General features: G+C 34.4%; 1 protein-coding gene across 1 annotated transcript in view; it reads left to right on the top strand.

Moving 5' to 3' along the window:
* Window positions 1-1,105: 1,105 nt before the first annotated feature.
* Window positions 1,106-17,473, top strand: part of LOC143256420 (embryonic protein UVS.2-like) — a 35,334-nt gene continuing 18,966 nt past the window's right edge. The window contains exons 1-2 of the mRNA XM_076513637.1: window positions 1,106-1,726; window positions 7,240-7,584. Of these exons, the coding sequence (XP_076369752.1) occupies window positions 1,222-1,726; window positions 7,240-7,584 (850 nt within the window). The 5' untranslated portion in view covers window positions 1,106-1,221. The remainder of the gene's footprint in view (window positions 1,727-7,239; window positions 7,585-17,473) is intronic.

Genomic DNA, 17,473 nt, shown 5'->3' with positions numbered 1-17,473 from the left:
GTGGGATTGACCGTCACATTATGATGCTCTCACGGCTGAAAGAGTGAGCATGTTTGAAGTGACTGGGATTCGAACCAGGGACCCTCAGATTACTAGTTAAGCGTCCTAACCACTTGACCATATAAGCCTTGGAAGCTGTAATTGTGATTGACGTTTGTTAATCGGAGAACTACAGAATTCGACCAGGAATGTTTGTATATTTCGAACATCACGAACCGTTCAGCTTTAGAGAATTAACTTCAGACGTTAGTATTTCTACGAGAACATTATACACCTATTTTCCCTTGTGAAAAGTAGGCTTGTAAACCGCGTTAGGCCAAACGAGAATAGAGCTAGCTAGCATTTCCGTTAAGTCTACATGTGTGTGAACACAAAAGTAATTTGCACTTTGTGGGCCTGAACGGTTGATAAAATATTCAGTTCCAGATCAGACAGAAGACTAAATATTGTTTGTGGGTGTGCAACATTTTTGTATATAAATAATTATTTGTATTAACTAGTTGTAAAAATTTTTATTATAAATTGTATTGTTTTTTTGTTTATTAAAACATATTTGTGCTGAAAAAGAAAATTGTGTAAAATTGTGTAAAAATGTGTAAAACTGTGTAAAAGTGTGTAAAACTGTGTAAAACTGTGTACAAATGTGTAAAAATGTGTAAAACTGTGTAAAAATGTGTAAAAATGTGTAAAACTGTGTAAAAGTGTGTAAAAATGTGTAAAAATGTGTGAAAATGTGTAAAAATGTGTACATCAGTCTTGTTGAGAAACATAATAAATTTGATTCATATCGAAATCCAATTAACTTTCATGTTCCTGAATTAAAATTTCCGGCAACATGAAATCGTAACACGTAACGTGTGCAACATAATAAATCGAAGACTCGTCCGAAATAAATTATAATACGTTACAATAATAGCAATATAAGTTCAAATTTTCGGTGTGTGCACACTAAGAAGCTAAGTTCACACTGAGAGTGATTTCACACCAATGAGACTAGAAACAAATCGTAACAAAGCGCCCTAACATTACTAAAAGCGATTACGTGTTTTTGGTTTAGCAGAAATACTGTTGGCGCAGGAAACTCCAATAGTTGGCTAGACTCTCACTTACTTGCCAGTTTAATCGATAACTGTTGACGGAGTTTGACACAACCTAAGCCTCGCAGAAAAGAGCACCTTGGAGAGCTCGTGAAGCTGATAATCAGATAATAAGCTGATCGTCATGTTTAGGCAAGTTTTGTGGTCCGTGGTTCTTTCCCTTACGTGGTGCGACGGTTATTTGTACCACATTAACGCCACTGAGGAACTGGATACGACTGACGGTAAAACCAACTGCTCAGATCCGGTACTGTCGCCAGTTTTCGACGATTCAGATCTTAGCTCGAACGTCAGTTTTCACGCAGAAAACGCAACGGCGATGTACACTATAGAGGTTCAAACCGCTGCTCAAGGAAACCTGTCACTGAACGTTAACGACCCTCTGGCTTCCCAATGCCAGGTGGTCACGAAAAACCAACTTACGGTGATCAAAAGTCCATCTTTCCCCGCCAACTATGGGCCTAACTTGAACTGTGACTACACAGTCCACCGCAACTCCTCTAATTCGTGTTCAGTAACTTTCTTGTTCAACGTCCTAGACCTCGAGGCCAGTGAGGGTTGCTATAAAGACTACGTGATCCTGAATGAAGAGAAATTATGTGGTTACGTCCCTTCCGCTGGAGTAACACGTAAGTCATCTCTAAAACTTGCTTCCTTCTCTCATTGTTCTAATTTCAAAATAAACAAATACTGACGTTGTCACTTGGACGCAACAAATACGTCCCAAAACAAGCCAATGTAATCTTCAGAGATTAACGCACTGTAACTTTTTTAAAGTGCCACGAAAGTCATATAAGTTTTCAACAGAACAAAATAAACCCAATTTCTCCAAAATTAACACACATCTGTCCCTATGACTTAGAAGTGACCTGCACGTCACATTAATTTTCAGTGTAAAAAATTAAACCAAATATCTAGGTTAAATTAACATTTTTTTTACAATAATTCAGAAAACATTTCTATAACTCGAGTCTTGACGCCAGCTGTGCATGTTTCTGTAAAGGAAACATTAATTAATGTTTGACCTAAACAATAAAGTGTAACTTCATATAATTATTTCTTTACAATAGTGAAGAAACCCAAAAATATCTTATGTAATTTCCAAACAGCCAAAAACCTTTTCATTAACACTGTAACAGCCATTACTGTATAAACCAGTAATTATTGTTTATAATATTGTATAAACCAGTAATTATTGCCTATAATATTGTAACAACCAATAATTATTCCCAAAATATTAATCTTTAATTAACCTTTATATGTGTAGGAATAACAATAACTTTAACTTTTAACTTTAACTACTCTCTCAGTAACATCAAAAATGTTTGGCCTTTAGTGAGATTTTACTTCCAACAGTTAACAGTCTACCACATATTAGCGAGGTTTTACTTCCAATAGTTAACAGTCTACCACATATTAGCAAGGTTTTACTTCCAATAGTTAACAGTCTACCACATATTAGCGAGGTTTTACTTCCAATAGTTAACAGTCTACCACATATTAGCGAGGTTTTACTTCCAACAGTTAACAGTCTACCACATTTTAGCGAGGTTTTACTTCCAATAGTTAACAGTCTACTACATATTAGCGAGGTTTTACTTCCAATAGTTAACAGTCTACTACATATTAGCGAGGTTTTACTTCCAATAGTTAACAGTCTACTACATATTAGCGAGGTTTTACTTCCAATAGTTAACAGTCTACTACATATTAGCGAGGTTTTACTTCCAATAGTTAACAGTCTACCACATATTCTAGAAGTTAGTGTTAATACTCTATTTCCTTCTAACTCTAGTGCGTTGTTTTTCAAGTTTCAGAAAGACGAACGTAAGCTCCATAATAATGATTAAATCCATCAGTAATCGATTTGCTTTTCTCTAAAATGCGCTTAGAGCCCGGCATGATCAGGTGGTAAAAACACTCGATTCTTAATCCGAGGGTCGCTTGTTCGTCACACCAAACATGCTCGCCTTTTCAGCCGTGGGTGCGTTTAATGTGACGATCAATCCCACTATTTATTGGTAAAAGAGTAGCCCAAAAGTTGGTGGTGGGTGGTGATGAATAGCTGCCTTCCCTCTAGTCCTACACTGCTAAATTATGGACGGCTAACGCAGATAACCCTCGCGCAGCTCTGCACGAAATTCAAAACAAACCAAACCAAACTAAGCTGAACTTATGAAGGCTAGTGGTCTAAGGCTTGATTTTAGTCTTACGTATTGGCCAAACACGTGGTATTCTCACAACGGAACTTATCTATCTTCTTCATACTGTTTTTGTTAATGTTAACCATCTCTAGTTACGTGTATGTGTGTACAACAAACAAATATATTGCCTTCGGATACTAAAGTTGGATATAATTATACGTCAAACTGCCACATTTCGGCTCTCTCAACTATAACGTTCTAACCAAAGTTGTTGTTTCCAAATTTAGACGTTTGTTCTGTTTTTGGCCAGAGGAAGTTTGACGTTGCTTGATAAGCGCGTGAGAAATGCGTCCGGATAATGCAGGTGTTCTCTTAACATGTGGCTTGTCATACATTTCTGTGGATTGAGTATTGCTTATGCATGCTTACTGGTAACTACAATGTAAACATGGTGTAATGCAAACTTAAATAGATTGACTTAGTGTTGGTTGTAATAAGCATTACCTAACCAGATACACATTGTACACTATACTAATATTTAAAATAATAACTATTAAAAAGTTAGAGGGCGCTACCTACAAAACTGCATATAATGTTCTGTCCTTGTTGTTTTACCAACATTAATAGTATCTCAGAGTTATATGTGTTTTATATCCTTGCCGGATATGTATTGTTACAAATACTACATTCTCTCAGAGGTTCTTATTAATAATTGTATTTCAAATACTATGATGAATAAAAAATAAAAAATAAGCCTATTAATATACGTGGTATTATCAGTATTAATTTTCAGATATTTGTATTCAGTCCATATACAATAAAGTTCGTGGTGCATGCACAGCTGTCCATATACAGTAAAGTTCGTTGTATATGCACAGCTGTCCATATACTGTAAGGTTCGTGACGTATGACAGCTCATATTACCCCGGTGCAAGAGAAGTGATGACTAGAAATTTGAGTAGAGACTAGATGACTAGAGTAGAGAATGGTTTGAACTGTATGGAAACGCTAGAGTAAAATGTTGAGATTACTGGTTTGATTTGGTTTGGTTTGTTTTGAATTTCACGCAAAGCTATAAGAGGGCTATCTGCGTTAGCCGTCCCTAATTTAGCAGTGTAAGACTAGAGGGAAGGCAGCTAGTCATCACCCCCCAGCGCCAACTCTTGGGTTTCTCTTTTACCAACGAATAGTGGGATTGACCGTAACATTATGACGCCCCCGCGGCTGAACGAGCGAGCATGTTTGGTGTGAGGGGAATTTGAGCCCGCAACCTTCAAATTACGAGTCGAGTGCCTTTCCCACCTGGCCATGTCAGTTCTTGAGATTACTGACTTAGTCAGCTACTTGGTCCAGTGGGGTAAATGCTGCGCTTGTGTTTTCAACTAAGTACAAGAAATGCCAGAAATACCGAGTTTATAAGATTAATAGACATATAAAGCTGTTATTAAATCTCTCATTACGTGTAAAGTTTCTATTGGTTGTTACATGGAACTTGTACAAAGAGTAGTTCTTAAAATTGTAGATGGAAAAATAAAAATAAAGCGTTTTCGTTATCAGAGGACAAGAAAATAGAATAAAAATCTCATCTTTCGAAACAGTTACAAAACGTAGTCAAGCAACTTGGATTCTTCCAAATGATTTCTATGTTGGCAATATAGCTACCAGAGATTAAACTTTAGTGAAGATACTGACAATAAAACATGATGTTAAATTTGTAAAATTAGCAGATGTATTTGGTCTGGAGGAACTGACAATAAAACATGATGTTTATTTAAACACTATTGATGTAGCGGGTTTGAAGGTGATAACAAAACCTGATGTTCATTCAAATACCAATGATGTAGCGGATTTGAAGGTGATAACAACAAAACCTGATGTTTATTCAAACACCAATGATGTGGCGGGTTTGAAGGTGATAACAACAAAACCTGATGTTTGTTCATTCACCAAAGATGTGGCTGTTTTGAAGGTGATGACAATAAAATTTGATGTTGAATTAAAAACCAAAGTTGTATCAGATGCGAAGTTCATTTAAACTCAAAGGATAAATGTTTGTAGAGACAACATAAATTTGTATTTATCATGTTTTTGTATATTATTCAAACATACAAATATATTCGATAAAATTGCGAAACACACAACGAGATGTGGCGTTAAAATTTTCTTTGACCGTAAAATAAGCAATACTGACAATGTAATATTTAAGTATTAATAAAGGATTACTGTAAGTCCAGGACCACATATATCAGTCCAGCAATTCGATTAATGAAGAACACCTTTTTATATGAGTTTTTTATCAAGAAGATAATATAAGAACAGAGTAAACCGATAGAAAAACATAAAATTGATATCCGTTATTCAGAAAAATTAGGCCTTTGTTTTCACTTTTGCAGTATATTTTGAAAAGTCTTAATAAATTGTAAAATGGCGGCTTTATTTGTCGATATTCTTTTAGTTTATGTTCATATCATAATATCTTGAGACGATAAACATTGTACATGAATAAATTATTTTATTTTTACATTAAAAAGGAGCAGACGATTGTTTTTGTGATTCGAAGGATTCTCATGTTACCTACAAATTGAGGAGAAAATAAAAATTGGTTATGAAACTCTCGTAAATTATTTCATTTTTAATGCCCCTAACGATCTAATCTACATGAAAAATCTTTTTTATATACATCCACCTAATATTTGCGTTTCATTTTATCCTGAAAATAAATGTTTATAGTGAAACATACAATCGATATAAACATTAAATATTGAACCCTGTGTAAAAATTACGAACTAGGATTACTTTTTATCTTTACGAAGGAAAATATCTAAATAATATAAAATAAAAATACTGACTGGATGCTAATACCATGATAAATATGTGAAGGCTACATACGAAGTTATCACGTGTATCGTACCAATGTTCAGTTTGAACAGCAAAATGTATTAATGTATTTTAAGAAATTCTCTGTGTAATGTGTGAAATATCACACTTTTATGTCGGGATATTAGTATACGATTAAGGCATGGTTTTTCAGTCACGAAAGTTTTAATGTTATAATGTAGTTCAGTTATTACATTCTTAATGAGCGGCAGTAAAAAACGTTAATTTGAAATAAGACGATTCTTACAATGACTATGTTGTTATTTCAGAGAGTAAACAATTACAGAACTGATTGTTATTACCCATTCTCATGCATGAAAACGAAATAATTATTATACATAATTCTTCGCGAGCACACTCTTACCTGTGATATCCTTCGAGGGGAAGTGTGAGATGAGCACATTCTTACCTGTGATATCCTTCGAGGGGAAGTGCGAGATGAGCACACTCTTACCTGTGATATCCTTCGAGGGGAAGTGCGAGATGAGCACATTCTTACCTGTGATATCCTTCGAGGGGAAGTGTGAGATGAGCACACTCTTACCTGTGATATCCTTCGAGGGGAAGTGCGAGATGAGCACATTCTTACCTGTGATATCCTTTGCGGGGAAGTGCGAGATGAGCACACTAGTGCTCTAGTGATTGGATTTGTTCGGACTCTAATGGAAAGGTCTGAGCCTGATACAGTTATATAGATAGATTTCCGCCATATGATATTTTGTACTTTGACCTTCTCCTTACTGAATCATATACATATCCTCGTATTATAAACAGTTTGTGTTTGTTTGTCTAGAGTACGTGATTAGCAGAATCAATAGATTAGCAGGAGAGCAACTAGTCGAATGTAATAGTCGGTGCTTACCACCACTCTTATAACGCACCCAGGAACCCACAGTGGGGAACGCTATTTTGCCATAGAGACCCTAGAATATACATTCGGGCACACTCAACCTAGTTATAAATAGATAATTTTAAAAAGTAAATTTGTGGTTCATTGTCCCAAGTTCAGAAAAGCAAAGACTTGACGCTGTAATGTACGTTGTCATTTTGAACCCATAAACGTTCGTAAAAATAATTTTTTTTATTTTATATTTTTCACTTGGTATAAATTGTTTCTCCAGGTGTCATCCAGTTTCAGGAACCAGTAGTAGTAATGAAGTTTCATTCAGACGGATATGGATCTGGCCTCGGCTTTCTGCTGACCGCTGTCCAGCAAGAGTGCCCGCCTCTTAGCTGTGATGGGAACTTCTCTAGCTCTCAGTTTAAACTTACCAGTCCCAATTTTCCATCGAACTACAACAATCGCCAAATATGTGATTACATCATTGCTAAAAATTCTAGCCTGGTATGCATGCTGCGCCTCCAGGTGGAGCTGTTCGACGTTGAATACGACGACAAATGTGACGCTGACTTCTTTGAACTGGGTGGAGAGAGATTTTGTGGAATTATGTCCGAAGGACAGACTGGTAAGATATGATTTTATTAGATAAAATCATTAGATCCTGTAATAATATGTAATTACAACTCACTGGTAAATTAAGTAGAATTACTTTACTTATGTAATATCGTTACTTATGCCTAACGTACGTACGTACGAATCTTGTTCATCACCCAGAGTTACATACAACTTACATACACACTTTGTACATAACTCTAGGTTGCATCCATACCTTGTCCATGCCTCAAAGATACAAAAGAACTTACACGCGTTTTGATGACTCAAGGTTACGTGCATACTTTGTTCGTGAATTAGGGATACATACAATTATATACACACTTTGTTCGTGACCCAAAGTTATGGACAATTTACGTAATGCCTTGTTCGTAGCTTGGGGGTACATTCAACTTATATACACACTTTGTTCGTGACCCAAAGTTATGTACAACTTACGTAATGCCTTGTTCGTAGCTTGGGGGTACATTCAACTTATATACACACTTTGTTCGTGACCCAAAGTTATGTACAACTTACGTAATGCCTTGTTCGTAGCTTGGGGATACATACAACTTATATACACACTTTGTTCGTGACTCAAGGTTATGTACAACTTACGTAATGCCTTGTTCGTAGCTTGGGGATACATTTAACTTATATACACACTTTGTTCGTGACCCAAAGTTATGTATAACTTACGTAATGCCTTGTTCGTAGCTTGGGGATACATACAACTTATATACACACTTTTTTCGTGACCCAAAGTTATGTACAACTTACGTAACGCCTTGTTCGTAGCTTGGGGGTACATTCAACTTATATACGCACTTTGTTCGTGACCCAAAGTTATCTACAACTTACGTAATGCCTTGTTCGTAGCTTGGGGATACATTCAACTTATATACACACTTTGTTCGTGACCCAAAGTTATGTACAACTTACGTAATGCCTTGTTCGTAGCTTGGGGATACATACAACTTATATACACACTTTGTTCGTGACTCAAGGTTATGTACAACTTACGTAATGCCTTGTTCGTAGCTTGGGGATACATTTAACTTATATACACACTTTTCTCGTGACCCAAAGTTATGTATAACTTACGTAATGCCTTGTTCGTAGCTTGGGGATACATACAACTTATATACACACTTTGTTCGTGACCCAAAGTTATGTACAACTTACGTAATGCCTTGTTCGTAGCTTGGGGATACATACAACTTATATACGCACTTTGTTCGTGACCCAAAGTTATGTACAACTTACGTAATGCCTTGTTCGTAGCTTGGGGATACATTCAACTTATATACACACTTTGTTCGTGACCCAAAGTTATGTACAACTTACGTAATGCCTTGTTCGTAGCTTGGGGATACATACAACTTATATACGCACTTTGTTCGTGACCCAAAGTTATGTACAACTTACGTAATGCCTTGTTCGTAGCTTGGGGATACATACAACTTATATACACACTTTGTTCGTGACCCAAAGTTATGTACAACTTACGTAATGCCTTGTTCGTAGCTTGGGGGTACATTCAACTTATATACGCACTTTGTTCGTGACCCAAAGTTATGTACAACTTACGTAATGCCTTGTTCGTAGCTTGGGGATACATTCAACTTATATACGCACTTTGTTCGTGACCCAAAGTTATGTACAACTTACGTAATGCCTTGTTCGTAGCTTGAGGATACATTCAACTTATATACACACTTTGTTCGTGACCCAAAGTTATGTACAACTTACGTAATGCCTTGTTCGTAGCTTGGGGATACATTCAACTTATATACACACTTTGTTCGTGAATCAAGGATACGTACAATGTACATACATACTTTGTTCGTAGCTTGGGGGTATATACAATTATTTACACACACTTTGTTCGTGACTCAAGGTTATGTACAACATACACATATCATGTTCATAGCTCAAGGCTATACAACGAACATACACTTTGTTCGTGACTCAAGGTTATGTACAACTTACACATATCATGTTCACAGCTCTAGGCTATACAACTAACATACACTTTGTTCGTGCTTCAGGGCTATAAGGTTTAACTTCTGCATTGCCTATAGATATCCTATCTATGAATCAGGGCCAGGCGGATCTTGTTCGTGATTCATGTAATTATTTTAACATTTGGTTACAGAATTTACTAGCGAGATAAACTGCACTGGTGGATCAGGTTTTACTGTGTCTTGTCACAAGATTAATATGTGGATCTTCTTTGTCATAAGTAACTTAGTGTTAGCTTATGATCATGAGATGATCTGATATTGTGTAGTCTTCATCTGATAGTATGTCGTCTTCAGTGCAACAAGGACTCGTTACAGAACAACAAGACAATGTGACACCTGTACAATAAACCGATTTCAGTGTTGTTATGAAATATCCTCTGAAGTAACCAACAAGACTAGATCGCTTGAAATACACTATTTCGGAACGTTTGCAGAGAGCTCCACAAAGAGCCATCTAAACTTAAGCTGAGGGGCTTAAAGGAAGACAGCTAGTGAACGTCATTCCTTCTTGAGCTAAGGAAGACAGCTAGTGAACGTCATTCCTTCTTGAGCTTTTTTTTTTCCTCTAAATAAATAGTGAAAGCAAACACGCGTCTCCAAGGTGATGCTTGCGTTTATGCGTCAACGTTCAACGAACCACGAACCTTCAGGTTGACAACACGTGAACGCTAACTAATGTGCTGAACTCAAATCAGGTTTGATATACATCTACTCTTTCCTTAACACCACGTGCGCACCAATGCACGATTTTTATAACTTGGTTCAGACAATCTAAACTTGCTTCTGAACCACTGTTTACCAAATTAATCATGTTCACACCGAGACAGTTGATGATGAAATACTTGACGATGTAGCGAAAAACACCTTAGGTGTGAAAAACAATGTTCGGCTGAAAAACGATTGATTTTGAGAGGTAAATGAATGAAATCAAAACTGGTGGCCAAACTGGTAGCATTGATAATAGTTTTACAGCAAATACTCGTTTATTAGTTAGCCAGGATGAGTTTTTTGTTGTTATTGAACTTGGGGCATGACAGTGGGTAGAACGAAATACACGGCAATGCTGACTCTTTGGGATCACTGGCTTCTACCTATAAAACACACGTGAGCAGAAATGGTAGTGGGGTGTGCAGAAATGGTAGTGGGGAGTTGGACCCATAAATTATACTTGTACCTTTCGTGCTGCAAACTGGCGGTGAGTGCTGCTCGTTAACTGCTTTCTTTCAGTTCAAAATTAGGGACCATTTTCTCGTTTAAAAGATGGAAATGCCTTAAACACCATAAAGAATTCATCATTTCAGTGAAAATATTTTAAAAATCCCAAGGGTGCCATGTCCCCAGCTAGTAAAGTAATAATTGTTTGTTTGTTTTTAATTTCGCGCAAAGCTACCCGAAGGATACCTGTATTAGCCGTCTCTAATTTAGCAATGTAACATTAGAGGGAAGGCAACTATTCATCACTACCCACCGCCAACGCTTGGGCTATTCTTTTATCAACGAATACTGGGATTGACCGTCACATTATAACACTTCCACGGCTGAAAGAGCGAGCATGTTTGGTGTGACGGGGATTCGAACCCGTGACCCTCAGATTACGAGTCGAGCATCCCAGTCATCTGCTCATGCCAGGTCAGTAAAGTACTGAAAAACGACAATTATGAGTGTGTGTGTGCAGGAAGTTACAGTTTGTTTGCTGTGTTCTCAATAAGTGCCTTTCTACCATATTGGGGGCTGGAATGCTGACTTCAAGAGGTAAGTTTTCAACTTACTTACCCCCAAATGGTAGGACCTTATTTTTATATTAATGAATTTGTTCTACGTTTCATCTTTACTTGGAAGTGCAGTCACCTTCTCACAACTGTCTGCAGACGGTGAAAGGCAATTTAGATGTGGGACGTGATGGGCTTGAGCACCCAGATCTCTCTCTTCTAATTTATATTTCTATATCTATTGCTACTCTTTTATTTCTCATGTGAGACTGGCGAATAGAGATTAACACTGATAAAAGGTGTATCCCTATCGCAATGTGGGTCCTACTTCCGCAGTCACCTCCAAAACTTGAGATACATTTTATAATCCCATATTACAGCTTGTATCCTGATATCTTTCCAATTAGTGCAGCGTTTCTTGTTGAATTTATTTTCGTTTCGGCTTGTTTTTTTAAGTTATAACTAATATGGTTAGTCAGAGGTTTGGATTCGCTGTTTTTAACAAAGTCCTTCTTTGTGGGTTTGCTTATTTAACTTTATAAAAGTGTATTACTTTTCATTCCAAATGAAGCCAAATGAATAAACAAAATCATGAGGAAGGACTGCGTTAAAAACAGCAAATCCCAACCTCTGACTGATTACATTATAACCATAAATTGGTAAGTCATAAAAAAAATAAGCAGCGTATTTTGTTTCATTTCAATGTGTTTTGTTTATGACTTAAAATTTATGGTTATATATATGTACAGACTAAAATACAGATAATTAAAAGAATCATTATTTGTGGTTCGACAAATACAGTGACGAAGATCAGTATATATGTGTCATGTACCATTCATACTCGATAAATAAATACTATTCTTCATACGATGGAGTATTCTTATGGAATTCTTCTTGTATAATACGTAATTGAAGATTTCTAGTTTTATTTACAGAATGTATTTCCAGCGAAGAACTTGCAAGTTTCCTATGCTATCCGCTCGTCCTACTAGCTACAACTATTCACTAAAGAAACACACAAGTATATTAATGTGCAGATACAAGTGTTTTCTTTTATTTATTTTGCTACTGTATCTTTTATAAGCTACAGCATATCGCCTCGCGCATATCAGCGGCTGAAAACGTCCTTAGATTAGAAACTACTATTTTGTTACTTCTAGAATATATATTAAGGAAGCGACGCTCATGAATAATTCCTATATGTGTTCCTCTGGGTCACGTTTTAAACGATAAATTCTGGTCACATAAGTAAGGAGAAGTTTCGGACGGGTTTTATTATTGTTGAGACGTCACCTATAAAGATTCGTGCAAAGATGTGAATGTGGAATATTTCAGATATGACAGTGTTGTCGCAAATAAGCTTCGGTACATTGATTAAAACTTGAAACAGTAATGAGAAAACTTCAACCCTAAGATATTGATCAAAACTTAAAACAGTAATAAGAAAACTTCAACCCTAAGATATTGATCAAAACTTGAAACAGTAATCAGAAAACTTCAACCCTAAGATATTGATCAAAACTTAAAACAGTAATAAGAAAAATTAAACCCCAAGATATTGATCAAAACTTGAAACAGTAATAAGAAAACTTCAACCCTAAGATATTGATCAAAACTTGAAACAGTAATTAGAAAACTTCAACCCTAAGATATTGATCAAAACGTGAAACAGTAATAAGAAAACTTCAACCCCAAGATATTGATCAAAACTTGAAACAGTAATAAGAAAACTTCAACCCCAAGATATTGATCAAAACTTGAAACAGTAATCAGAAAACTTCAACCCTAAGATATTGATCAAAACTTGAAACAGTAATTAGAAAACTTCAACCCTAAGATATTGATCAAAACGTGAAACAGTAATTAGAAAACTTCAACCCTAAGATATTGATCAAAACTTAAAACAGTAATAAGAAAACTTCAACCCTAAGATATTGATCAAAACTTAAAACAGTAATAAGAAAACTTCAACCCTAAGATATTGATCAAAACTTAAAACAGTAATAAGAAAACTTCAACCCTAAGATATTGATCAAAACTTGAAACAGTAATAAGAAAACTTCAACCCTAAGATATTGATCAAAACTTGAAACAGTAATCAGAAAACTTCAACCCTAAGATATTGATCAAAACTTGAAACAGTAATAAGAAAACTTCAACCCTAAGATATTGATCAAAACTTGAAACAGTAATCAGAAAACTTCAACCCTAAGATATTGATCAAAACTTGAAACAGTAATAAGAAAACTTCAACCCTAAGATATTGATCAAAACTTGAAACAGTAATAAGAAAACTTCAACCCTAAGATATTGATCAAAACTTGAAACAGTAATAAGAAAACTTCAACCCTAAGATATTGATCAAAACTTGAAACAGTAATCAGAAAAATTAAACCCTAAGATATTGATCAAAACTTAAAACAGTAATAAGAAAACTTCAACCCTAAGATATTGATCAAAACTTAAAACAGTAATCAGAAAACTTCAACCCTAAGATATTGATCAAAACTTAAAACAGTAATAAGAAACCTCAACCCTAAGATATTGATCAAAACTTGAAACAGTAATCAGAAAACTTCAACCCTAAGATATTGATCAAAACTTGAAACAGTAATAAGAAAACTTCAACCCTAAGATATTGATCAAAACTTGAAACAGTAATAAGAAAACTTCAACCCTAAGATATTGATCAAAACTTGAAACAGTAATCAGAAAACTTCAACCTTAAGATATTGATCAAAACTTGAAACAGTAATTAGAAAACTTCAACCCTAAGATATTGATCAAAACTTGAAACAGTAATAAGAAAACTTCAACCCTAAGATATTGATCAAAACTTGAAACAGTAATAAGAAAACTTCAACCCTAAGATATTGATCAAAACTTGAAACAGTAATAAGAAAACTTCAACCCTAAGATATTGATCAAAACTTGAAACAGTAATAAGAAAACTTCAACCCTAAGATATTGATCAAAACTTGAAACAGTAATCAGAAAACTTCAACCCTAAGATATTGATCAAAACTTGAAACAGTAATCAGAAAAATTAAACCCTAAGATATTGATCAAAACTTGAAACAGTAATCAGAAAACTTCAACCCTAAGATATTGATCAAAACTTAAAACAGTAATCAGAAAACTTCAACCCCAAGATATTGATCAAAACTTAAAACAGTAATAAGAAAACTTCAACCCTAAGATATTGATCAAAACTTGAAACAGTAATCAGAAAACTTCAACCCTAAGATATTGATCAAAACTTAAAACAGTAATAAGAAAACTTCAACCCTAAGATATTGATCAAAACTTCAAACAGTAATCAGAAAACTTCAACCCTAAGATATTGATCAAAACTTGAAACAGTAATCAGAAAAATTAAACCCTAAGATATTGATCAAAACTTGAAACAGTAATCAGAAAAATTAAACCCTAAGATATTGATCAAAACTTAAAACAGTAATAAGAAAACTTCAACCCTAAGATATTGATCAAAACTTGAAATAGTAATCAGAAAAATTAAACCCCAAGATATTGATCAAAACTTGAAACAGTAATCAGAAAATATAAACCCTAAGATATTGATCAAAACTTGAAACAATAATCAGAAAACCTCAACCCCAAGTTATTGATCAAAACTTAAAACAGTAATAAGAAAACTTCAACCCTAAGATATTGATCAAAACTTGAAACAGTAATCAGAAAACTTCAACCCCAAGATATTGATCAAAACTTGAAACAGTAATCAGAAAACTTCAACCCCAAGATATTGATCAAAACTTAAAACAGTAATAAGAAAACTTCAACCCTAAGATATTGATCAAAACTTAAAACACTAATCAGAAAACTTCAACCCTAAGATATTGATCAAAACTTGAAACAGTAATAAGAAAACTTCAACCCTAAGATATTGATCAAAACTTGAAACAGTAATCAGAAAACTTCAACCCTAAGATATTGAATAAAAATTGAAGAAAATACTCAGAATAGTTAAATCTCAACACATTGATTCAAATTTGAGACAACAGTCAAAACAATTAAACCTCAGAATGTTAATTGAATCTTGAGAAATTAGCAAGAAAAATTAAACATACGTCAGGTTTTTAATTAAAATTTGAGACATTAGTCAGAAAAATTAAACCTCAGATTGTTAATTAAACTTTGAGAAATTAGTCAGAGAATTTAACCTTGGAATGTTGATTAAATCTTGAGAAATTAATCAGAAAATTTAACCTCGGGATGTTGCTTAAACCTTGAGTAATTAGTCAGAACAATCAAACCTCAGGATGTTGAGTAAAACTTAAGAAATCACTCAAGATGTATTTGGCGGCCTTGGTTAAAAGGTTCTTAGTTTAGTATGTAATAAACATTTATCATATCGTGTTTTTTACTTCATACAACAGTCTGAAATTGGTGTTTAGTGCGTTATGATTTCACTGATTTAATGTTTTTAAGGTTTTTACAACAGTCTAAAAATCGGTTTTTAATAGACAATTATTTGAATAATTTCATGTTTTTATGGTTTGTAAAACAACTTCAAAGTAGTGTTTAGTGAATTATAGTTTTACTAATTTAATGTATTACAGGGTTTACATAACAGTCTGAAACCGATGTTTGGTAGTCTAGAATTTGGTTTGAAATGTATAATTCATGGTCATTTGGTTCCGTTTAAACATATAATTGAAGATGATAACATCATTTGAATGTAACTCACAACGTCCTTCATTGTTTTCTTTATTTAGTCTACTGAATTTTTTTTATATCATTGAAATGTTCATATCACAAGCTTTCGCTTTATTGTTGCTAGTTTAAACATCAGTCATCTAATTCTAAATGTAATATTAAAGTTAACACAAACAATAAAACTATATTGATTTTACAATATGAGAAAGTAATCGACATACATTCTTGTAGAACAAAATAGCGAATGTAAAAATAAAGTTTAAATTCTTTTGTGTCTCCAAAAGTATACCAACTGATGTATCCTTGAAAAGGATACAAAACTATGTTAAGTTCAATTATGAGAAACAAAGTAGCAATTACCTCTGCAAAGTTAAACAGCAAGGTATAGTGTTACTCACCATGTGTCCCCCGGAGGAATAGTGGTAAGTCTTCAGATTTACAACGCTAAAACCAGGAGTTCGATTCCCCTCGGTGAACTCAGCAGATAGCCCGATGTCGCTTTGCTATAAGAAAACACACACACCTTTAATAATACTGTTAACAATCTCAACATGATGATTTTTGGGCTGCTTTATTTAATAATACTGTTAACAATCTCAACATGATGATTTCTTTGGGCTGGTTTATTTAATAATACTGCTAACGATCTCAACATAATTTTTTAAAGTATTTCATTCAATAATGTTGTTAACAAGTGTTTTGGGTTCACAATATAAATTATATTGATAAAGGTTTTCTATTTTAACCAGAAGTATACTACCTGATCAAAGTTTCTTGTGATATTTGTCAAATCACTCCTTTAAACGGATATTAATGTAATCTTCAATTACATTATCTGGTAGATGCGTAAATTGTTACCTCAAACACTCGCATATTTTGTTTTGTATGATTTTTCTATTACTATAATAAAGGTACAAGTCATGATATTTCAACAATTAATGACTAAAACAATTAAAAAATAAAATCACTGTCCACACACTAAAAAAATGATTCGAAACTGTTCTGAAAGTCATAAAAAAGAACAACCTAGGTTTCGAGTTGTCTGAGATTTATCGCTAAGATTAGATGTTGATGTTGTGGGGTGGCAACGTTTAGTTTTATAGCTAACATTAGACTTTAATCGGTATTATTTTTCTGATTTTGGGGCGACAGGTTTCAGTAGGTGGATGTTGGTTTAAAGAAAATTCCTTAAGACACACTGAAGAAATGAATCGTCTAATAGTGGACTTACACTGATACTTACCAGCCTCTCACTTTTACGTCCGCGTTAATTGTAATGATGTTGTGAAGTGAAAGTTAAGTTAAAAGTAGTTTCGTTTCATCAGCACCGACACAAGATTTGTTATTTTTCCGCTTTCTTGTTGGTGTTGGTTTTAAAAACATTAAATCTTTTTGTAGGATCAAATTACAAAAGATTTCATAACAACCTTATTGTCATCTAAACCTTCTATTTAAAGTAATACGTCTTTCGAAACACGCACAAAGTGTTATTTTTTAAGGACTT

The sequence above is a fragment of the Tachypleus tridentatus genome, chromosome 7, assembly GCF_004210375.1.
Source record: "Tachypleus tridentatus isolate NWPU-2018 chromosome 7, ASM421037v1, whole genome shotgun sequence".
NCBI classification, from domain to species: Eukaryota; Metazoa; Arthropoda; class Merostomata; order Xiphosura; family Limulidae; genus Tachypleus; species Tachypleus tridentatus.
This window is presented reverse-complemented; position numbering and strand designations above follow the sequence as displayed.